The sequence below is a fragment of the Mobula hypostoma genome, chromosome 4, assembly GCF_963921235.1.
Source record: "Mobula hypostoma chromosome 4, sMobHyp1.1, whole genome shotgun sequence".
NCBI lineage: Eukaryota > Metazoa > Chordata > Chondrichthyes > Myliobatiformes > Myliobatidae > Mobula > Mobula hypostoma.
The window spans coordinates 52,876,534-52,900,583 of NC_086100.1; the positions used below are offsets into that span (position 1 = coordinate 52,876,534).

General features: G+C 39.5%; 1 protein-coding gene across 4 annotated transcripts in view; it reads right to left on the bottom strand.

The window, feature by feature from the left end:
- Positions 1 to 24,050, bottom strand: part of ect2 (epithelial cell transforming 2) — a 69,027-nt gene that overhangs the window by 12,122 nt on the left and 32,855 nt on the right. For all 4 annotated transcript variants that reach the window (XM_063045785.1, XM_063045784.1, XM_063045787.1 and 1 more), the window contains 7 exons: positions 23,007 to 23,103; positions 21,375 to 21,456; positions 12,742 to 12,820; positions 10,830 to 10,949; positions 9,082 to 9,220; positions 2,316 to 2,470; positions 1,731 to 1,838 (listed from right to left, as the gene is read on the bottom strand). In XM_063045785.1, the coding sequence (XP_062901855.1) occupies positions 1,731 to 1,838; positions 2,316 to 2,470; positions 9,082 to 9,220; positions 10,830 to 10,949; positions 12,742 to 12,820; positions 21,375 to 21,456; positions 23,007 to 23,103 (780 nt within the window). The remainder of the gene's footprint in view (positions 1 to 1,730; positions 1,839 to 2,315; positions 2,471 to 9,081; positions 9,221 to 10,829; positions 10,950 to 12,741; positions 12,821 to 21,374; positions 21,457 to 23,006; positions 23,104 to 24,050) is intronic.

Consider the following 24,050-nt stretch of genomic DNA (forward strand, 5'->3'; position numbering starts at 1 on the left):
CTGACCTTATTTTAACATGACTATTTAATATACATATAGTACAAATACTTAGTGTAATTTGTTTTTTATATTGTGTATTGTATTGTACAGCTGCAACAAATTTACAAATTTCACAGCATATGCTGGTGATATTAAACTTTATTCTGAACTACAAAGCTTCCTGACTTGCTTCAAATATTTTGTGCAGATGTTATCTACAATGCCAATGATACAGGCCTTTTTCTATCATGCCACACTGGACAGTTCCCTTTGTTGCAAACACACATCATCAGGTTCAAAGAAAGCAATGGATCGCATAACAGTTGTTCAAATATGTCAGGAACTGAAAAAGAAATTGTTGGTTATTGAGAAAGCATTAAGCCTCAATACTTTAAGGGGCCAAGAGTGGATAACCAAGTACCAATCTAATAAGAATTCATGGGTGACTTCTGAATTTTTTTTTAAATGGCTGATAAGTTGGGACATGGAGCTATAGCACAAATCAAGCAAAACTCTTCTGCTTGTTGACAATTATACAGCACACTATAATGTAGAATGTTTGAGAAACATCCAGCTGGAATTTCTGTCTTCCAGTACAACATCCATCGTGCAGGGATATAGGAATCATAAAACAGGATATAAAGATGTATCACTGAAAGATGGTGGACAACATTCTTGAAGCAATTGAAGAAACTCTACTGACATCATCTTCAACAGTCAAGGAACTGAAAGCAAGGTTAACCTTCTACAGGCAGTACAGTTTGTCAGTGATAGTGGCTGAGAAATAAGCAGCAAGACAATTCAGAACTCTTTTGCTCACTGCAGTTTCAAGCATTCAGGCATGACAATGTCAGAAATGGCCGGGAGTGAAAATGAAATTATTTCACTACTTCAACAAATTAGAACTACAAAGAATTTGAAGGTATTGACAATCATCTTGAATATTACAATGAACAAGACTTAGGGGCTGAAGTCATCGAAAGTGTTGTACTCGAACACCAAGGTGGGAAATATGAATATAAATATATGAGGCATGGAAAGTGAGGAGGATGACACAACTGAACCTGAGCTAGTGGCTACACAGGATGCCGGGAAATTTATTATTCGATTACAACATTACTTAATGCAAGAAACAATGAAGGCAGTCCACTATCTGCACTAGGTTTCAGTGATGATTTTGTTCATTCACAGTTAATCAAAAGATATGCCAGTGTTTACTCAATGAATTCCTCTAAGTAGCCATTACGAACTAATACATTTTTACAGTATAGTATATTTGTAGTGTGCAAAAGACTTTTGCACAGTACTGCATATTAAATAAAATAGGAAGATGGTTGGCAAACAGAAATGAGTATTAACTCTTTGTATTAACTCAGTAGTATTAAGTATTATTTGGCAACTAGAAAGACATAAAGCACAGTACTGTGCAAAGATTTTCGGCATCCTAGCTATACATATGTGCCTAAGACTTTTGCAGTTTTATACGTACCATAATAAATAAATTTAATCATTATTATGGATGTAGCACATTTTGTCTTATGATTAATACATTAAACAACCATTTAATTACAAGACTGGATAATGTTCTATTAAAATTCAATTGGGTTAAATAAATACTAACTGAAAGAGACCAACTTCAAAAATCAGTAACCTCAGTAAAACTTCCCCATAGTCAATCTTCTTTTATAAAGTTGAGGTTCAAAGCTTTCAATCTTCTGTAAATGTTGAAACAGGTTAAATCAATGACATACCTTCTTTGAAGTCTTTTTAAATGCTCTTGATGCTTTGCTTAATGTGCTATCCATATCTTTCGTGTTCACTTCTAAAAATTCTGGCTCTGTGTTAAAAATAATATTCTCCTAGAAAAATAAACCCAGATTAAAGTGTGCAATTAATTAACAGCATGAGTGCATGCTGTAAAGGAGCTTGTGATGTATAGACTAAAGAATCATTGTTTAGGGAAAAGTGTGGAAATAATGAAATACTAGTAAAATGGCCGTAGGAAATCACAAGATTCAGAGTATGACCATGAACTAGAAGAAATTATAAATAAAAAGGTAAAAATGAATCATTTGAAAAGAAAAATAACTGATAGGATTGCAATCACAAGTTTATAGTCTTGCTTATTCTAATGTTGAGGGAAAAATAAATACCTTGAAGAAATAGAACAGAGTAGTAAGAAATTGTGAAAGTAAAATAATCAGGATTAATAGCAAATTTTGTAAAGATCAGTCCGTAGTAATCATCTATGTAGACAAACTAGTCTGGCCAACAGAGAAGATACACAAAATTTTCCACTTCCTCAAAGATATTATTCAAAATCTTCCACGACTTACTGCATCTGCTTTGCAAATGGTGTTTGCCACATGTCGACAAAGCAACTTCAACCAACTGTCCTTCTTGGGCTCCTCCATAATTAATTGGAAACTAAACAGTAGATTTGATTGTTCTGTAGGAGGTCGTACCAGCAGGGCAAAGGCACTGCGGCAATCTGTAATACAATTAAGAATTTTATACAACATACACAAGAAATATTAAAAGGATGATGGTGGTCCTCTACTGCTGTAGCCCACCCATTTCAAGGTTCAATGTGTTGCGTGTTCAGCAGTGCCCTTCCGCACAACACTATTGTAAAACATGGTTATTTCAGTTACTTATGCCTTCCTGTCAGCTTAAACCAATCTGCCATTCTCCTCTGATCTCTCTTATTAACATGGTGTTTTCACCCACAGAACTGCCAAACTCTAGATAAATGTTTTTCACATCACTCTCCGTGAACTCTAAAGACTGTTGCATGTGAAAATCCCAGGACATTAGTAATTTTTGAGATACTCAAACACACCATCTAGTACTAACAATCATTCCATGGTCAAAGTCATTTAGATCACATTTCTTCCTCATTCTGATGTTTGGTCTGAACGACTGAACCTCTTGACCATGTCTGCATGCTTTTCTGCATCGAGTTGCTGCCACATGATTTGCTGATTAGGTGTAACTAAGAATGTAGCCACTGAATGTATAAGCAGTATTTACAAGAAAAATACGTTAATGCCCAGGAACTTAAATCTGCTGATTCTGTCTACCCCAGATTCCCCAGTGCAGAATGGCGCTCGTTTGCTGCCCCCTCCCAAATTACCTGAAGTCCACAATCAACTCTTTAGGTTTGCTGACAATGAGTGAGAGGTTGTTATGGCCCATTCAAACAAATATCCAATGTCTCCCTGGCAAGACTGAAGGGCTACAGTGAGATTTCAGACAGCATGCCAAATTTAAAATCAACTGCAGTTCAACAAATAGATGGATCATCTACATGGCACCTCTGGATGAACATAGCTTTGAATGTCTTTTAACATGGTCATACTTAATCCCACCATCTTCAAGGGCAGGGATGGTTCTGAGACCTCTTCCTCCTATTAGCATCTCTAATCATCTGCCATGACAGGATTTGGTAGATATACAGTTTCAAATGTGTTCTAATGGCTAATTTCACTTAGGTCCAACTTATTGTTTTTTCTGTATTACAGACATGTAGTGCATATGGCTTCACTCATTAGCAACTCATTTTTGTGGTTAGGTCACCAAGTACACCCATATTCTACAAAAAGATTCTTTGATCACTGGACTCTGAGGGATACAAATAATTTACAATTTAAACTTTCGTCATTAGTACTCAACAATTAAACCTTGATTCACATTTTCTTTTAGAAAGGAATATTATTGAATTTCTCATCATCGGAAATGTCATGGCAGAATTGTAAGGGTCACAGCATAGATTCAAATCTGCATTTTTCCCAATTTCAATATGTATCTTCTTCATCCCAACTGTTCTGATAATGGACCTTCCTGAAATGGCCTCATGAATTTTAGTCATTACTCTTATGCAATCTTTTAAGTTCAAAGATAAAACATTCTAGTGCTAAAGTTCTGACGTGCCCTAAGATAACATGCAATAGGCAAATGGCTACTGGTGAGGCATCAAATATTTGATAGGTTAGAAAGATGGATTATGTAGGTGGCGATATGCTGTTCATCTTTTTGCAAAGCTTCTATGCACTTTCAAAGAAACATGTCAAGTTCATTGTCATTTAACTATACACATGTATGCTGTCAAATGAGACATTTCTCAGAACCAGGGTGTAAAGCACAGTAGTTCACATAACATACAAAAACTTATGAAACTAAAAATAAAATCTATGGATGAATTACACATAAATAAACTAAAGTGCATAAATTAAATATTATAAGGTACAGAACAGATCAACCTTGAATGCAATGCCGCAAGGAGTTCAGAAGCCTAATAGCCTGAGGGAAGAAACTGTTTCCCATCCTGACTGTTCTTGTTTTTATGCATCAGTGTCTTCTGATTGATGGTAGAAAGTCAAAGGATGCTAGATGGATGGGTGGGATTCTCAATAATACTAAGGCCCCTGCTCCCAGCTGTTCTCACCGTCTTTTGTAGGGACTTCCGGTCCGATGCTTGGCTGCTCCCATACCAGATGGCGATGCAACTCAGGACGCTCTCAATGGTGCTCCTATAAAATGCAGTTAAGATGGGGGTAGGGGCTGGGAGGGTGGAAGAAGCCTTGCTTGCCTCAATCTCTTTAGGAAGTGGAGCTGCTGCTGTGCCTTCTTGATCAGGGAGTTGATATTAAGGGACCAGGTGAGGTCATCCATGATGTGCACTCCCAGGGACTTGGTGCACTTAACTCTCTACAGAGAAGCCACGTATTCACAGAAGAGGATGGTTCAACTACACCTCCCTGAAGTTCACAATGATTTCCTTGACCACCTTCAGGTTCAGGTTTAGGTTGTATTGCTCACACCAATTCACCAGCTGCTCTACCTCCTCTCTGTATTCCATCTAATCATTGTTGTTCATGAGGTCAATAACAGTTGTGTCATCTGCAAACTTGATGACACGGTTTGAGCTGAATCCTGAATAGTCATGCGTAGGCAGTGAGACCAGCAGTGGGCTGAGCTCATAGCCCTGGGGAGTGCCAGTGCTCAGCATAATAGGACTAAAGATGATGCTGCCCAAAAGACTGAATAAGGCCTTTCTGTTAGGTAGTCCAGGATCCAGCTGCAGAGGGAGGTGTTAAGGCCCAGCGAGGACAATTTTCCTACCAGTTTCTGGGGTCTGATGGCATTAGATACCACATTGAAGTCTATAAGCAGCAGCCTGACATACAAGACCCCATTTTTCCGGTGGAACAGGACAGGGTGGAGGGCAGGCGCTATTGCATCATCAGTGGATCAATTCAAGTGGTAAGTGAACTGGAAAGGGTTCAATGTAGCCAGGAGTAAGGCTTTAATGTGCTCCATGACCAGCTGCTCAAAGCATTTCATAATGATTAACGTTAATGCCAGTGGACGATAGTCATTTTGGCAGATTATTGTCACTTTCTTTGGCACTGGAATGATGGTTGCTGCCTTGAAAACCAAGTGGACAATGGACTGTTCCAGAGAGATGTTGAATACCTCCATCAGCACCTCAGTTAGCTGGGCTGCACAGCCTTTCAGAACCTGACCTGGTATATTATCGGGGCCCACAGCTTTGTGTGTGTTGACTCTGGCCAGGGTCTTCCTCTCCTTACCTTCTGAGTTCCCTGCCACATGCATCTCATGTCCCTGGTATCACAGAAATGGTATATTCGCCAAGAACGCTCCCGTTTTGCCTGCCTGGAGAAAGCACAGTTCTTGCTTCCCTAAGAGCTATCACATCCCCGATCTGAAAGCTGCTTCACAATCCCTCAGATTCCCAAATGCTATTGCTCCATATTGATTAATCATAAGCCAGAGATTCTTACTGGTTGTGATGATAAGCATGCATGCTGTGATCTTGATAATAAATTGGAATTCGTTTATTATTGTCATTCAACCGGATACGTGTTTACTGCCAAACGAAAGATGTTTCTCCAGACCAAGGTGCACAACACAGTATATATAACTCACAGTAATATTACTAAGGAACTAATTATTAACCGTATATTAAGAGGGAAGCTGTCCTTAAGCCTGGTAATACATTCTTTCAGACTCTTGTATTTACTGTCTGATGAAAGAAGGGAGAAATGTCCAGGGTGGGTCTTTGATTATGACGGCTGCTTTACTGAGACAGCAAATACAAAGAGTCCATGGATGGAAGGATGGCTACTATAATGCGCTGAGTTCTGTCCACAACTCTAAATTCTTGCGGTCATGTGCCAAGCAGTTGCCACATCGAGCAGATATGTATCTAGACAGAATGTTTTCTATGGTACATTAAATAAAATTGGTAAAATTATATTATTGTGTATATTATTACTCTGTACTTTATTATTAGTTAAGTCTGCACACTGCTAAGTGTGTTTTTAAATCCCACTCGGGATCAATAACATACTTATTATCATTAAGAGCTGGCGGGGACACACCAAATTCCTTCGGCTTCCTGAGAAAGTAGTTGATGGGTGAGCTTTCTTGTCAGTGATGATTACATGGTTGGATCAGGACAGGCTTTTGATGATGTTCACTCCTAGGAACTTGAAGCTCTCAACATCAGCACCATTGATGTAGACAGGGGCATGTGCATGCCCTCCTTCCCAAAGTCAATGACGTTAAGGAAAGGCTATTATCTTTACAAGAAGACCAGACCTCTAAATCCTTCCTGTACTCTGACTCATCATTACTTGAGATACAGTCCACAGTGGTGGTATCACCTGTCAACTCTTAGATGGAGTAAAAACAGAATCTAGCCAATGCAGTCACAAGTATTTAAGGAGTATGAGGATTCAGCCTTGTGTTAAGAATAGTGTTCAAATTACACTAGCATTAAGAATTATCATGGCAGAAGTGTTGTTGCCTATACTTACTGACTACAGTCTAGTTTACTGGTTAGAGAATTTAGGATCCAGTTGCAGAGGGCGGCATTAACTCCCAGGGTCCAAAGTTTGTTGAGCTGGTATTTGCTGTAGACTTATAACAGCCAAGTGTATATAACTTATAACCATATAATGTAGATAGAAATGAGACAACATTTCTTCGAACTAGGGTGTAAAGCACATAGCACACAATAACTTATGAAGGCAAGGATTTTCCAATCATAACAAAGATGCAAGGACACGAACTAATATTACACCCAGAGATGAAGTGGTTGCGGCACCTGACCATGCTACCAGCTTGGATCAGTGGTGGTGGGTGTCTCAGCCACTGGGCAGTAGTTGTTAAGGCACGTTTTCCTTAGGTATCAGATGATGGTGGTCTTCTTAAATTAGATTGGAACCACAGACTGAAGCAGGGTGAAGTTAAAAATGTCTGCAAATATTCTTGCCAGGTGATACGCACAGGCTAGGGACACCATCTGGCCAGATGCTTTCTATGGGTTCACTCTCCACAAAACTGATCTTAAGTCTGCAGCAGTGACTGTGTATTCAGGTGCACTGGAAATGTGCATAAAATGAGTTAAGCTGATTGGGAAGGGATGTGTTGTCAGCAATGCCGTTTGACTTTGTTTTGTTGATTGCAAGTCATAATTGATGGATGGTCTGGGTCTCGATCTTGTTTCTTAGCATTTCTGACAGCTTTATGAAGGCCTTAGTTTGACTTCTTGTAAAGGTCAGGGTCAGCTGATTTGAATGCGACAGACCTGGACTTCAGGTGGGAATGGATCTCCTAGTTCACCCATGGTTTCCAGTTTGGGAACATTAGGATTGTTCTCTTTGGTACACAGTCCTCAACACAATTGCTGATAAAGTCTGTGACGGTAGTGACAAATTCATTTAAGCCGACAGCCAAATTTTTGAACATGGACCAGTCTCCCAAGCCACATCGAATCTCATCAGTTTCCTTGGACCCTCATTGCATGACCTTCGGTACAAAATGCTCCCATTTCAGCTTTTCTTTGTGCTCGAGGAGTAGGAGCACAGCCTGATGATGGCTAAAGACAAGAATTTTTCTTCTGACTTTGAGAAAAACTTGGTGCGTCCAGGGTTAAGGGAGGGGGTCTGCAGACTCCAGGTGACTTCAGTTCCTGGGTCAGAATGGATGGAAAATGCAAAAGGCCTGATTGGTAAGGAAGCAGTAGGGAAAGCTAGCTTCAACTTATCTACCCAACAAGGTGCTATGAACATAACTACCACTAAATGCACTATATATAATTGTAGATACATGACTTTCTGGCACCTATCCCAATCCTGAAACACCGTAAGGATACCTACAACAGCCACTCACAAGTTAACCTATCAGCAAAATATCTATATGCAAATTTAATACAATACAGTGGATTCTGGTTAACTGGGCCATCAATTAATCAGTGCAACTCCTTATTGGGGAAAATTCTTAAGAACAAAAACTAAATCAAGAAAACAGCCAGAATTTCCTTTGTTTATTTGGGGCATGGTGCAGCTGAATTGCAGGAGACTGTTGCTAAACAGTTTCTAATTAGTGTCAGATGTGTGCTTGTGTTCAATAAACAGTAATTTTTGTCACTGACAGTTGGTGAGGAATAAGCAGTACGGCAATTCAGAACTGTTTTGCTTATTGTGGTTTCAAGCATTCAGACTTGGAGATGCCAGAAATGGCTGGGAGTGAAAATGAAACAATTTCACTACTTCAACAAGTTAGGAACTATGAAAGATTGTAAGGCATTGACAATCATCTTGAATGCTCCAATGAAAATGAAGATTTGGAGGATGCAATAGTTGATAGTATTGTATGAAGGTCGCCCATTATCTACACGAGGCATCTGTGTTGATCTTGTTCATTTACAATCAAGAGAACATAGTAGTGTATGCTGAATTTCTGTCGATAAATATTAGGAACTAATAGTTTTATAGTACTGTATTTGCTCTGTTTTGTTTAAACACAATTGGTTACTCAGTAAAACAGCAGTTGGTCTTTTTTTAAAAAATACCTTTTTAACTATTTCCATTAAGCCTCAGCGAATTTGGGCAACCATTTAATTGTGTCAGAAATGCACTGGTCCCAATTATCCAGAATTCACTGTATCTTTAATTTAAAACCTACCTGATAAATTCTTATTAGGTACTTGGGCCGAAGAACCAAATGGAGGAATAAGAAAAAAAAATCAAGTTTTAAAATACCTTTCCAGAGCAAACTTTTTGCACTGACCTTCAGTCTCCTTAATATCCAATACTTTTTTTATCTGAGAAAGAGGCATCAGCGCAATGTGTTTGAGGGATGCATGAGGTCGTGTTTGACCATGAGGACTCTTGAAAGAACTGATTACTTTGTGGCGTTTTCTTGCTATCTGTAAATAAAATTGCCAATAACAAATATGTACCAAAAACACAGGAAATAATTATCATTTTGTGTCAAGTCTCATAGGCGTAAACAATAGTTTTTCCAATAAGACAATTTTTATTATGAAAGTAAAACATAACTTAACTAGTTGTAAAATTTGAAACTTTTGCAACCAAAGACATTAAGGTAAACTATATTCATTTACATCAGAAACATCAACCACCCTGTCCCCAAAAGCATTTTAAATGCTTGTAGTTGCCTCAGGTTTACTAATGTTCATATTTTCCCCATTATCCTTTATGCTGCATCTAGATCAAGACATGGCTACAAGTTTATCTGCACAAGTTAAAATTATGAGATTGTTGTAAAAATACTGTTTCTTAAAGATTGTCCTTAGGTTCACATTTACCAGTAGGCATAGAAAGACTATTTTCTTGTCATAATTCACTGTAAATTGATGAGCTTGCACAAATGGAATTAGTAAAAGGATTAGTATTAGCTTGAAATGGCTTTGGCACCCTATCCCTGATTATCTTCCGTAAAAGCTATTTATACACAGATGAAAGAAAGGAACTTAAAATACAATTAATGTAAAATGCTGAAAATACAAGGAATAGGCGGGTATAGCACATGAAGTCCATACTAGCCATCACGTACTTCTCTATACTAATCTCGTTTTTCAGCATTCAGCCTGCAGACTTCTGCGCCTTGGCATTTCACATGTTCATCTGAATAACTTGTCATGAGAACGTGGTCCCCTCTTGGTAGCATGTTTAACATTTCAAACATCCCCTAGGTGGGTGGGTGGGGGGGGCGGGAGGAAATCTATTTCAAATTACCTCAATCTCCAGCTGATCAAATTTATTCTGTAGCCAAAGACAAAGATGATACTACAATTGTGAACTTACTCAATCAACCTTCCACATTCACATCATAAGTCATAGCAGGGGTCCCAGATCTGGTCATCTTTTACTTTGTCAATACTCTAATGGTTTGTGGACAAATACAGTTAGGGTCTAGTAATTTCCTTCATGTGTTGAATTAGTAGCAATAACTGGATGCACGTTCTACTAATGTTTGGTATTCCCATTTATAAGTTCTATCCACTGTTCCTACAAGAGACTCAAGCAAAATTATTTCAAGTGCATGACTATGACAATGGCAATCAAAGGTGATCTTCAATATTTTTAATGTAAAAAAAAATAAACCTGCAGAAACTGCAAATCTGAGATAAAACCAGAGTGCTGGAAGCTGCTCCACTTCCCACTTACAACATTTTCTGACCTGCTGAAGGCTTCCAGTATTTTCTGGTTTTATTTCTGAATTTTTTTTTTATTAAACAGACTTACTGAAAAAACATAGCAAATAAGAGCTTTCAGCTACATATCCAGTTACATTAAATTGCTGAGATTTATTACGTCTAATGCAAGCAATTTCAAAGTTTTGTTTTAAAATCAATTTTTAAACTTTCCCTTTAACTTAAAAATTCATGTTTTGAAACCCATGCATTTTGCAATTAAACCTGCATACTTATGTACTCATCAAACCACCATTAAAACAGGTCTTCTACTTGTAACCAATTCATCTACCTTCTAAATGCTTAAATGTGTTCTTACCTCAAGGCAGTCATTAAATAGGAATAAAGTGACTTGTTCCCCTCGGTCACACAACTCATCATCCAGTGCAATTGTTTCCACTCGCTGGACAAGGTTGCGGTGAGATGATAGTAAGTTGGCCTATATAACAGACAAGTGAAGAGTCAGTGTGACTAACATATTTTTTCTAAACCTTTTAGTGAATTTTGAACTGGGCAGACTCAAAACAACAAATAACCATTTCACTCCAGAACAAAATTGGTGTGTAAACTTCCCAAATTGTGATTTTGCATATCCTGAACTTGTGTCTTTAAAATGACTGACGTATTCAAAATATACAGGTGTCATATACAGGTTTGTCCCCGCCATCCGAAGGTAGAGTGTTCCTATGAAACGGTTCGTAAGCCGGAATGTCATAAAGTGAAGAAGCAATTACCATTTATTTATATGGGAAAATTTTGTGAGCGTTCGCAGACCGAAAAATAACCTACCAAATCATGCCAAATAACACAAGACCTAAAATAACAGTAACATATAGTAAAAGCAGGAATGATATGATAAATACACAGCCTATATATAGAAATACTTTTCCACAATCATTACTGCACTGCTCTCCATAGCGAAAATCTCCACGCAAGCGCTCTCCGCAGAAACACGGCGCAAGCGCTCTCCAGTAACCTTTAAGCTATGAAGCTGCCAAATCATACCAAATAACACATAAAAATACACAGCTGATAAAAAGTAGAAATAATGTATGTACAGTGTAGTATCACTTACTGGAATTGGGAAGACAGCGCAGAGCACACTGATGACAGTGCTAATTAATTAACTAATTAATTAAGTGCCGCCCGACACGTCGTCTATGATCTGGGCTGACAATTACGTGTCAGGCGGCACCTAATTAATTAGCATGTTTATTTCAGCTTTTTTCTTAAAGATGTGCTGTGTGCCTCCCGGCTACTGCGGCGTTCTCCATGAATAGGTACAGTATCTGTCCACGGCCTGGGTGTTGGGGTGGTGGGACACTGGGGTGTCATCTCGTCGTCTGTTTCCATTAGGGCAGGCAGCCCATCTTCTCCTATGACTGCCCATCTCGATGTCGAAGGTCGAGGTTCATCATCAGCTGTGGTTGATGTGGAAGGCTTGCTTGACTGCTGAGCCTCGCACATTTTTCTATCATACAGTTCTTTGTAAGGACTCAAACCATCTTGCAAATATCCCCTAAACCTACGTACCCTTTCAAAATTAAAGTCGTACTTTATTATTGCAGCGAAAATCTCACGTAGTTGCTTCACTTTCGCTACTGCATTCGGTTTCGATTGTTATCCTTTCCTCTTTCAATTGCATCAGCTCTTCATCAGTTCTTGGTCATGGGATGCCAAAACCTCTTCAACATCATTTTCGTCAGCTTCCACAAGCCAAACTCCCTTTGTCCTTGCTTTGTTCACCACGATCGAAACGCTTAATTATGTCTAGTTTTACGCTAAGTGTAACACCCTTACGAGCTCTTTTAGGTTTTTCCGACACCATAGAACTCATCTTGCTAACGGCTGCTCACAGACACGTGTTTAAGCAATGCCAGCGAGAATGCCGTTCCGAATCCAGGGGAGAATAGCTGCTCGGGGCACGCGTGCTGCTTTTTTTCGCAACAGTGAAAACACCTTCTGAAAGCGAAAACAGAGTACTAATGTAGGTCTTTCTTAACAGTGAGGTTTCGTAAAGCGAACGTTCGAAAAGCAGGGGGACACCTGTATTGAATCACTCTCACTATTATTGTTCATGGCCCTTCAGAGCTCTCATTTTTATATTCTCCAAACATTTGATGCTCTACACAAGTTAAACAAAATCAGAAGAGTGATTATGAAATCACAAATACAACCAGAGATTACCAAATTAGACAGTCCTATTTATTCATACTATTATATATACTTACCGGACAACCATCAACTTCATAGACAATGTCAAAGATTTGTCTTTGACATTCAGTTTTTCTTTTATCTTCATTGATATGCCTAAAAGAAAATGACAGTAATGCTTTATGCAAAATAAATTAACAAAGCAAGAGGCAAGAGACTGGTCGTGCTGGGATCTCTCTCCCCGCGTGCAGGAGGCTGAGGGATGACCTTACAGATTTATAAGATCATGAGGAACAAAAATAAGGTGAAAGGTCACAGACTCCTTTCTCCTCAGTTAAAAACTCTAAAGCTAGAGTATAGATTTGAGAGAGGGGAAGGATTTGAAGGAGAACTGAGACACGTTTCTTCATACAGAGGCTGGTGGCGTATAGAACAAACTAAGAGGAAGTGGCAGAGGTGATGCTACACCATGTTCAAGACATCTGGACAGGTACAGAGGGATATGGACAAAATGCAGGCAAGTGAGACTACCTCAGGTAGGCACCTTGGTTTTCATGGGCAAGTTGTGACAAAGGGCCTGTTGTTTTCATACTGCACGCCTCTATAACTAATAACTTATAAACAATTCAACTAAACTTAACACCTGACCAAGTGGAAAGTAAGTGTATCTAATATGATAGAAAAATAAAAAATATTAGCAGACTAGTGAAACTGAACAGAGTTATTTTGTTATTTGAGTCAATAGTGAATTCAGTACACACAAACGTCACTGATTTAAGGTTCTTATGCATGTCAAAAATGCAGCATAATCTATTCAAACCCCAACTTCAAACAATAATGCTCATCAACTTTGGGAGGTGAAGCAGCATTTTCCAAACAAATTATAAAAACAACACCGTGCAATATTTGGGCATCCAATAACATGCACTTCCGTTTTCTGAATAGCAAAGAACTGAAAGGCTAGGTCCAATTATAGAATTAATCAGGGCCAAATCCAATTATAAACAACAGAGAAGTAAAATTCCCATAAAGCAGAGTCCCTTCATAAAGCCAGCTGTATTTTAACATCAAACAGAACAGCACAGGAACAGGATTTTCAGCCCATATCTGTGACAACGATGATGCCAAATTAAATTAATTACACCTGCCTGCACATGATTCTTATCTATCCGTTCCCTAAATCTTCTTGTGTTTGTCCAAATACCACTTTAATAGCAGAATTGGATCTGCTTCCATCATCACCCCTCCCCATCGTGTTCCAGCTACTACCTTTGCTGTATATAAAACAAAACTTGCCCTGCATAAAATAAATGCCCTCTGTATCTCTAGACATTTCTCCACTGTCACTTTAAATCTATGCCCGCTAGTGTTTGACATTTTCACCCTGGGAACAACTCTGAATATCTACCCCATATATACCTTAATTTTTAAAACAAATGGCGGTGCAGGCTCGAAGGGCCGAATGGCCTACTCCTGCACCTATTTTCTATGTTTCTATGTTTAAAACATAATATCTCCCTTTAGCCTCCAAAGATACAGAGGAAGCAATCTAAGTTTGTCCCAGCAACATTGTGATGAACCTCTTCAGCCTTCTCCAAAGTATGCACATCATTCCTGTCATACAGGGACTAGAATTACATACAGTTCTTCAACTGTGGCCTAACCAAAATTTTATGCCACTGCAATGCAACTTCCATAAGTGTATACTCAATGTCTTGACCAATGCAGACAAGTAACCATGGAACATCCTTGCCTTATACACCATTTCTGACTAATTCTGTGGCCACTTCCAAGGAAATGCAGATATGCACACCAAGATCATCAACGCATCCAAGGGTCCTGCCATTTACAACAGCCTACCATTAACCAAGGAGTCCATGGACTTCAGGTTGGCAACGCCTGCATTACACCATCATTTTTGTGTCATTTGCACACTTACTAATTAATCAAGACATTTCTGTCCAATTACAGCACTGATTCCTGTAGAAAACCAGTCACAGACTTCCAGTACTGCCCCACTTTCCACACGAAGCCAGTTTTGGATCCAACCTACCAAGTCATCATGGATCCCATGAAGATTGTGTCTTAATCTTTTGCTTACCATGGAAGGCCTATATAAAGTCCACAGAGACAGCACCCACTGCCCCTCCCTGAATCATCTTTGTCACATCCTCAAATCCCATCAAGTTTGTATGAGCTGGCCCACACAAAACCATGTTAATAACCCATACTTTTCCAAATGAAAGTAAATCTATCCCCAAGAATCTTCTCCAATATCTATCCTACCACCAGTATAAATCTCACCAGCCTACAATTTGCCATATATTTCTTATTGTCCTTAAACAAAGAAACAAACATTCACTTTGGGGGCTCACCTGTAAGATTCAAAGATCTCCATCAAAGAATCGGTCATAGAGCACTGCACCACAGAGACCCTTCACCTCATCTAGTCTGTACTGCAATGTTTTTCTACCAAGTCCCATTGACCCACATCTGGACCATTGCACTTCATACCTCTCCCATTAAATATTGCAACAGATCCTGCATCCACAATTCCACTGGCATCTCGTTTCACACCTGAAGTTCCCATCAGGTTACCCTTAAATAGCTCATCTTTCAACCTTAAGCTTTCGTCTTACGAATCTCACTCTCTAGGCTTCTCCCACGAAGCCAATGTCAAATCAAATTTACTGCCTCATCCTGAAAGCCAGATGACAGAACCTTCCTGACCTATTTTCCATAGATGCTACCTGGCCTGCTGAGTTTCTCCAGCATTCTATGTGTGACTAGCCTCCTATGCAGGACTTTGTCAAGGGCCTTGCTAAGATCCATGTACACAACATCCACTGCTTTCCTTCAACTTTTCTGGCAACCTCCCCAAAAAGCTCCAAGTTCGGTTAGACAAGACCTGCCACACTCAAAACCATGTTGGCTATTCCTGATCAGATGCTATTCAAACATTTATATGTCGAGTCTCTTAAAATCCCTTCCAGTAATTTATCCACTACAGATGTCAGACACCCCGATCAATAATTTCCCAGCTTAATCTTCGACCCTTTCTTGAATGGAACAACATGAGCTAATTTCCAGTGCTCCAGCACCTCACCTACAGCCAAAGAAATTTTAAATACCTCTGCCAAAGGTTCTGCAATTTCAGCACTAGCCTTTCACAAAGTCCAAGGGGACACCTTTGTTAAGCTCTGGGGACTTGTCCACTGTAATTTGCCTCAAGGCAGCAAGTATCTCCTCTTCTGTAATCTGGATATGGTTCATGACATCTCTGCTGTTTTGCCTCAGTTCTACAAACATTGTTCATCTCCCAAATAAACACAGATGAAAAAAGATTCATTTAAGATCTCCATTTCTTTTGCATCCATGCATAGATGACCAAGCTGATCTTCAAGTGGATCAATTTTGACCCTTGCTATCTGTTTGCTCTTATCCAAGGATACACATTGTAATCAAAAGGATAGGCAGAGAGGCAGAGTGGATGGGATGGCTCTGCTGGTACAGAATTAAAACAAATCCTTAGACAGAGGAGACATAGGATCAGAAGATGTAAAATCCTTGTTTGAAGAGTTAAGAAACTGCAAGAGTAAAAAGACCCTGATTGGAGTTACATGTAGGCCCTCGAACAGCAGCCAAGACGTAGGCTACAAAATACAAGAGGAGATAGAAAATATATGTCAAAAGAGCAATGTTAGATTAGTCACAGAGGATTTTAATATGCAGGTAGATCGGGAAAATTAAGTTGGTGGTGGATACCATGAGAGAGAATTTGTAGAACGGCTTGTGGTTGAGCCCACTATGGGAAAGCTTATTCTGGATTGCATTTTGTGTAACGAAGCAGATTTGACTATTGAGTTCAAGGTAAAGGAACACTTTGGAGGTAGTGATCATGTTATAGAATTCAGCCTGCAATTTGAGAGGGAGAAAATAAAGTCAGATGTTTCAGTATTACACTTGAATTAAAGGGAATTATAGAGGCACTTGAGAGGAACTGTCAAATTTGATTGAAAGGGGATACTAGCAGGGATGATGGCAGAAGAGCAATAGCTGGAATTTCTAGCAGAAATTCGGAAGGAAAGGATCGACACATCCCAAAGTAACAGTATTCTAAAGGCAAGATGATGCAACTGCGGCTGACAAGGGAAGTCAAAAACAACAAAAAGCAAAAGAGAAGGCAAAAAATAGAGCAAAAATTTGCAGAAAGGTAGAGGATTAGGAAGCTTCTAAAAACCATCAGAAGAATGTGGTAGCTGAAGAAATTGTGGAGACACTAGTAATGATCTTTCAAGAATCACTAGATTCTGGCATAATTCTTCAGTACTGGGAAAGTTGAAAATGCCACTCCACTCTTCAAGAAGGAAGGGAAGCACAAGACAGGAAATTAAAGGCCAGTTAGCCTGACCTCAGCGGCTGGGAATATGTTGGATTTGCTTTTTGACAATGAGGTCTCAGGGTACTTGGAGGCACATGATAAAATAGGCTGTAGTCAGTATGGTTTCCTCAAAGAAATCAGTTGGAATTCTTTAAGGAAATAAAAGCAGGATAGACAAAGGAGAATTAGTGGATGTTGTGTACTTTGATTTTCAGAAGGTCTTTAACAAGGTATCATGCATGATGCTGCTTAACAAAGTAAGATGCCATGGTATTACAGGAAAGATACTGGCGTGGATAAAGGATTGGCTGATTGGCAGGAGGCAAAGAGTGGGAATAAAGGGGTCCTTTTCTGGTTGACAGCTAGTGGTGTTCAGCAGGGGTCGGTGTTGGAGTGCTTCTTTTTATATTATATGCCAATGATTTGGATAATAAAATTGATGGCTTTGTGGCCAATACGAAGATAGGTGTTGAGGGAGACTTAGACAGATTAAGAAAATAGGCAAAGAAGTGGCAGATGGAATATAGCATCAAGAAGTGTACGGTCATACACCTTGGTTGAAGATACACAAAAAAATGTAGACCATTTTCTAACAGGGCCTTCCTGAAGATAAATCCAAGGAAGGCGACGGGCCCAGATGGCGTCCCAGGAGGGGTTCTCCAGGCCTGTGCAAGCAAGCTAGCTGGAGTGTTTGCTGACATCTTCAACTGCTCCTTGCTCAGTCTAAGATCCCCTCGTGTTTTAAGAAGGCAACGATAATCCCAGTGCCGAAGAAGAGCAAGGTGGTATGCCTGAATGACTATCGACCTGTGGCTCTGACATCAATTGCTATGAAGTGCTTCGAGAGATTGGTTATGGCACACATCAACCACAGCCTACCAGTCAACCTCGACGCTTTGCAATTCGCCTACCGGAGCAAAAGGTCAACGGCAGATGCCATCTCTCTGGCCCTACATTCCTCCTTAGAACACCTGGAGAATAAAGATGCATACATAAAGCTCCTTTCAATTGACTACAGCTCTGCCTTTAATACCATCATTCCGAATAAACTGATTCCTAAGCTCCAGAACCTGGGCCTTAGCACTCAGATCTGCAGCTGGATCTTCAACTTCCTCACAGACAGGACCCAGGCTATAAAAATAGGGGACAAGCTCTCCCCTACAATCACTCTGAGCACCGGTGCCCCACAAGACTGTGTACTCAACCCCCTGCTGTACTCACTGTATACCCATGACTGTGTAGCCAAGTTTCCATCAAACTCAATATCTAAGTTTGCTGATGACACAACAATTGTAGGCCCTATCTCGGGTGATAATGAGTTTGAGTACAGCGAGGAAATTAAGAACCTGGTGGTATGGTGCGAAGACAATAACCTATCCCTCAACATCAGCAAGACGAAGGAATTGGTTGTTGACTTCAGAAGGAGTAGCGGACCGCACAACCCAATTTACATTGGTGGTGCGCAAGTGGAACAGGTCAAAAGCTTTAAGTTCCTTGGGGTCAATATCACAAATGACCTGACTTGGTCCAACCAAGCACAGTTCACTGCCAAGAAGGCCCACCAGCACCTTTACTTCCTGAGAAAACTAAAGAAATTTGGCCTGTCCCCTAAAACCCTCACTAATTTTTGTAGATGCACCGTAGAAAGCATTCTTCTTGGGTGCATCACAACCTGGTATGGAAGTTGTCCTGTCCAAGACCGAAAGAAGCTGCAGAAGATTGTGAACATGGCGCACCACATCACATAAACCAATCTTCCGTCCTTGGACTCACTTTATACCGCACACTGTCGGAGCGTGATGCCAGGATAATCAAGGACACGACCCACCCAGCCAACACACTTTTTGTCCCTCCTCCCTCTGGGAGAAGGCTCAGGAGCTTGAAGACTTGTACGGCCAGATTTGGGAACAGCTTCTTTCCAACTGTGATAAGATTGCTGAACGGACCCTGACCCGGATCTGGGCTGTACCCTCCAAATATCCGGACCTGCCTCTCGGTTTTTTTGCACTACCTTACTTTCCACTTTTCTATTTTCTATTTATGATTTATAATTTAAATTTTTTATATTTACTAATTTTTACTATTCTTAATACTTAATATTTGTAATCCAGGAAGTGGGAAGCGCAGAATCAAATATTGCTGTGATGATTGTACGTTCTAGTATCAATTGTTTGGCGACAATAAAGTATAAAGTAAATTTAAAAATCCAAGGTACAAAGGGACTTGGAAGTCCTTGTACAGGATTGCCTAAAGGTTAACTTGCAGGTTGCATCGGTGGTGAGAAAAGAAAATTTATAAGGCACTGGTGAGGTCTCACTTAAAGTATAGTGAGCAGTTTTGGAATTCTTATCCAAGAAAGAATATGCTGACATTGGAGAGGGTTCAGAGGAGGCACACGAGAATGATTTAGGGAATGAAAGAGTTATCATATGAGGAGCGTCTGATGGTTCTGGGCACCTACTTGCTGTAATTTAGAAGAATTAAGTGGGAATCTAATCGAAACCTGTTGAAAGGCCCAGATAGAGCAGATGTGGAGAGGACATTTCCCATAGCTGGACAGTCTAGGAGCAGAGGGCCTCAGAATAGAGAGACGTCCATTTAGAAAAGAAATGTAGAGGAATTTCTTGAACCAGAGGGTGGTGAATCTGTGGACTTTGTTGCCATAGGTGGCTGTGGAGGCCAGGTCATTGGGTGTATTTAAGGCGGAGGTTGATGGTTCATGATTAGTCAGGGTGTGAAGGATTAAGGGGAGAAGGCAGGAGAGAGATAAAATGCGATCAGACATGATGAAATGATGGAGCAGATCGAATGGGCCAAGTGGCCTAATTCAGCTCCCATGTCTCATGGTGTTAATATATTCGTAAAAAACCACTGGGATTCTCCTTCACCTTGTCTTCCAGAGCAATCTCATGCTTTCTTGCAGCTTTCTTGATGTCCCTTTAAAGTATACTCTTGCATTTCTTACACTCAAGCACCTCTTTTCTTCCCTGCTGCCTAAACCTGCTATGCATCTCCTTCTTAACAAGCGCCTCAATATGTCTCAAAAACCAAAGCCTCGGCAATCTTCTCTCTTGCCTTTCAATCCCTAGGGACTTAATACCTTAATGTTCTTCATGAAGTTGAACACCATTGCCTCAACATCAATATGCCCTAGAATGTTAGCATATCCCAAAATGGTCTCTCTGTCCTCCATGTCCTCTCCTCGGTGGATATGGATACAAATTACTCATTTAGTACCTCACCCAGTACCTCTGACACAAGGCTCATTTGTCCCTAAATTCCCTTCCTTGAGTATTCCTACCCTCCCCTACTGCCCCTCATGTTTAATAAATGTATAAAATTGCTTGGGACTTTCCTTAATTCTACTCATCCTCTTATGGTCCCCTTTTTGAGTTCCACCCTGCTTTCATTACACTCCTCAAGAGTCATGCTGTGCAGAAATTTCGTCATCCTCTCTCCAAATCAGTATTGATTCACACTGCACACTCCCACTCTGAGAATGAACATTAAATTTCAATGTTTTATCTAATCATTCTTTAAACTAGATCAATGAGAGGCAGCACACTCCCTGCAGGGTGCAATATTGAGTTAAATCCACAACCTACACTAACACTAATATTACGATTATCCTTTAGATCCTTGATATTCAGACTTTATTTCAGAGCTTGAATTGATTTAAATAGTAGTTATTCAAAGAGTTGACTGCAGTATCAATACTACCTTAACAATACAACCAGTTATTCATTTCACAGATAATATCAGCAGGTCCTGTGTACAAATTACCCAAGTTCATTTAAAAGTCATTTCCTTCAAGAATAATTTTTATCTAAATGAGGCTTTCAGCTATCTGGAGGATATGAAAATACATTGCAAGTCTACAGGTCTTTCATACAAGTATCACTTTTCAAATATCATTTGCTCATATCCAGTTAATAAAAAAAGGATACAACCTGCTAACAAGGTCCAGGCAATGTTTGATTCAGAGCAAGCACACAGTGCGGGTCATACATAGCAAATGTTCTAAAAATGGATGCACAAAGCAAAATAAAAAGTACAAGCCTGCATAGAAGAGGAATTGTCTTTGAGAATAAAGGTGCACGAAGAAATAATGCAAGAGGACAAGCAGAAGAGCAAAAGTATTTGATATCTATTTGGAGCAAATGCAGGAAGGTTATAAAAAAAATAAGCAAGCCTCATCTCTTGTTTAGAAATTTCAAAAGCAAGCCAACTGATGAGCAAAATTACACTTAAAGTTGTAGTAGTATCATAGAATTTAAATCACTATCATATACAAAGTTCTTAGATAGAAAATTGATGTCAAGAACTTACGTCATGACTTCCCTGAGTATCTCAATAGCATATTCCAAACTGACTTTGTCAGGATTGTCATCTGTAGTGTGCTTCCAAAGGTCTACAGAGGTAAAGATTAATTAAACAATATTGTCACGTGCAATTAAAAACATGAAAAATGTTAATCAAATAGCAAAGTTCATCATACTCATCAAATGATCATGCATAGCCCAGAGGTAGAAACCCCCAAAAATCTACAATCACATTCTGCTTCTTGTGGCCAATCCCATTATTATGTGACATTAACAACAGGAATTCTGCAGATGCTGGAAATTCAAGCAACACACATAAAAGTTGCTGGTGAACGCAGCAGGCCAGGCAGCATCTCTAGGAAGAGGTGCAGTCGACGTTTCAGGCCGAGACCCTTCGTCCTGCCTGAAACGTCAACTGCACCTCTTCCTAGAGATGCTGCCTGGCCTGCTGCGTTCACCAGCAACTTTTATGTGTGTTGTTATTATGTGACATTCCTCTTTTCCTATTATCCTTCCAGCTGTAGAAAATACCTCAATATTTCATATCCCAAGATAACCCTTAATATTTAACATTATTGAGAATAGTCCAACATAATGACTTTTTCCATATTCTCTAAAATTGAAGAAATATACAGTACACTAACCATATGGTGAGAAAATATTTAAGGCAAAATATTCCTGATGTTCTTTGTTTGCTTCTGTACCCACATACCCATTTTCTGCTTCTCAGACCAAAACTTAAGATACTGCTGCATGTTAGAGTGGATTCTTTTTGGGTAGATGATTTGTTAACACCTAAATAACTTTGGCCACCAGACTTCTATTCTAACTGTTTGACAAAGGACTGTGGATTGAGTCCACCACAATGGGCTTCCTAAAAGGTGTAAATACCAGATGCTTCTGGTGCCTGATGCTGTATTTTTGAAGGCAGTATCACCTATACATTATAAATATTAATTGTACGAATTGTCTTCTATGTTAGCACGGGAAATGCCAAATAAATGTATTGTAGACTTAACTTACATTCCTAAAGGCTGTAGATACCAACCCAGACACGCTGGCGTCAGGAGGAAAGGATGGTGTGAGATTTTGTATGTAGTTTAAATAGGAAGCATTGTCTATGCATTGTCTGTAACTTTTTAAGTAGCGATTGCCTTTGTGTTTAGCATATAAATATCAAGCCCACATTTAGCTAGCAGACCTTTCTGCAGAAAGCGTCTCCATCCGTTAAGATGCCTGCTGTACCTTGTTGTGTCAAATAAAGAAGCTGCTTTGTATCTACCAGTGACTCTGTCTCTCCGGTAATTTCATCCACGCTACAACACTGCACACCAGGATCCCATCACTTCAAAGGGGATTGCATTTAGTTGGTATCAGGTCCTTTCACTTAACCCACCTGTCCCCTCTAGCAGTTTATACAACTTTAACGCAGTTCAGTTTCTGCAATAATTCAGCCAGTTCTTAAAAAATGGCTAAACTTTACAAAATTTGCAAGGGAAACAAGAGAAACATACAGATAGTACTGAAGAGATTGCTTGATCCAGTCATACGACTAATTCTATCTAAAGCCACAGATGATCCAGGTTTTATAATATACATTCCAATATATTTTACAAATAATTCTGGAGGTTCTTAGTACCATTCAGTAGCAAAACAACACTTGGCAGCCTTTGCACAGGTCGAATAAGCAGCTCTGCTAAGGTTTGACGACCACATTCAGGTTTAGCTTGATTAATCTGGCCAAAACAAACAGAATGACATATTGTCAACATTAAATGTCCCTGTTATTTTAAAAAAAACACCAAAATTTAACCCTTGAAAAATCTAAAAACTCAATAAGCACCAATTTCAACCAGTTCAAAAAAATGACACAGACCAGGTATCATGGTCCAGAGTTGTTCTTTCCAATGCACTGCACAAACCTGCCAAAAATTGTATTAATATGGAAATACAGGGTTTGGTTTTTGATCAGAACTCGTTTCACCAGTAAAGAAAACTGTATTAGATTGAGATTTTACAGATTAAGGCAATCATTTAATAAAAACCCCTATTATAAGAATCTCAGTTATTATGTCCTCAAAACAAACGCTAATAGCCATACATGCTAAATATTCTCAAATAAAGCAAGAAATTTTTAAAATGGCTATTTATGGCATTCAGGCCATATCTTTCCATGCCCTGCTCTCCATATAACTATCCACATGCTTCTTAAATGAACCATTGTACCTGCATAATGTCTTCTGACAGCACATTCTACACTCCTATACCTAATAAAATGGCGGAAGGAGTGGAATCTGATGTGGTCTTCTGCTGCTGTTGCAGGCCCGTCCATCAAGGTTCAACATACTGTTCATTCACAGATGCTCTTCTGCACACCACTATTATAACATGTGGTTATTTGAGTTACTCTCGTTTTCCTGTCAGCTTGAACCAGTCTGGTCATTCTCCTCCGACCTCTCTCACTAACAAGACGTTTTCCACCACAGAACTGCCAGACTTTTTTTTTTTGATGTTTTTAGCACCACTGTCTGTAAACTCTGGAGACAGTTGTATGTGAAAGTCCCAGGAGATCAGTAATTTCTGAGATACTCCAAATGCCCTGTCTGACACTAAAAATCATTCCATGTTCAAAGACATTTAGATTGCATTTCTTCCTCTTTCTGATGTTTGGTCTGAACAACAA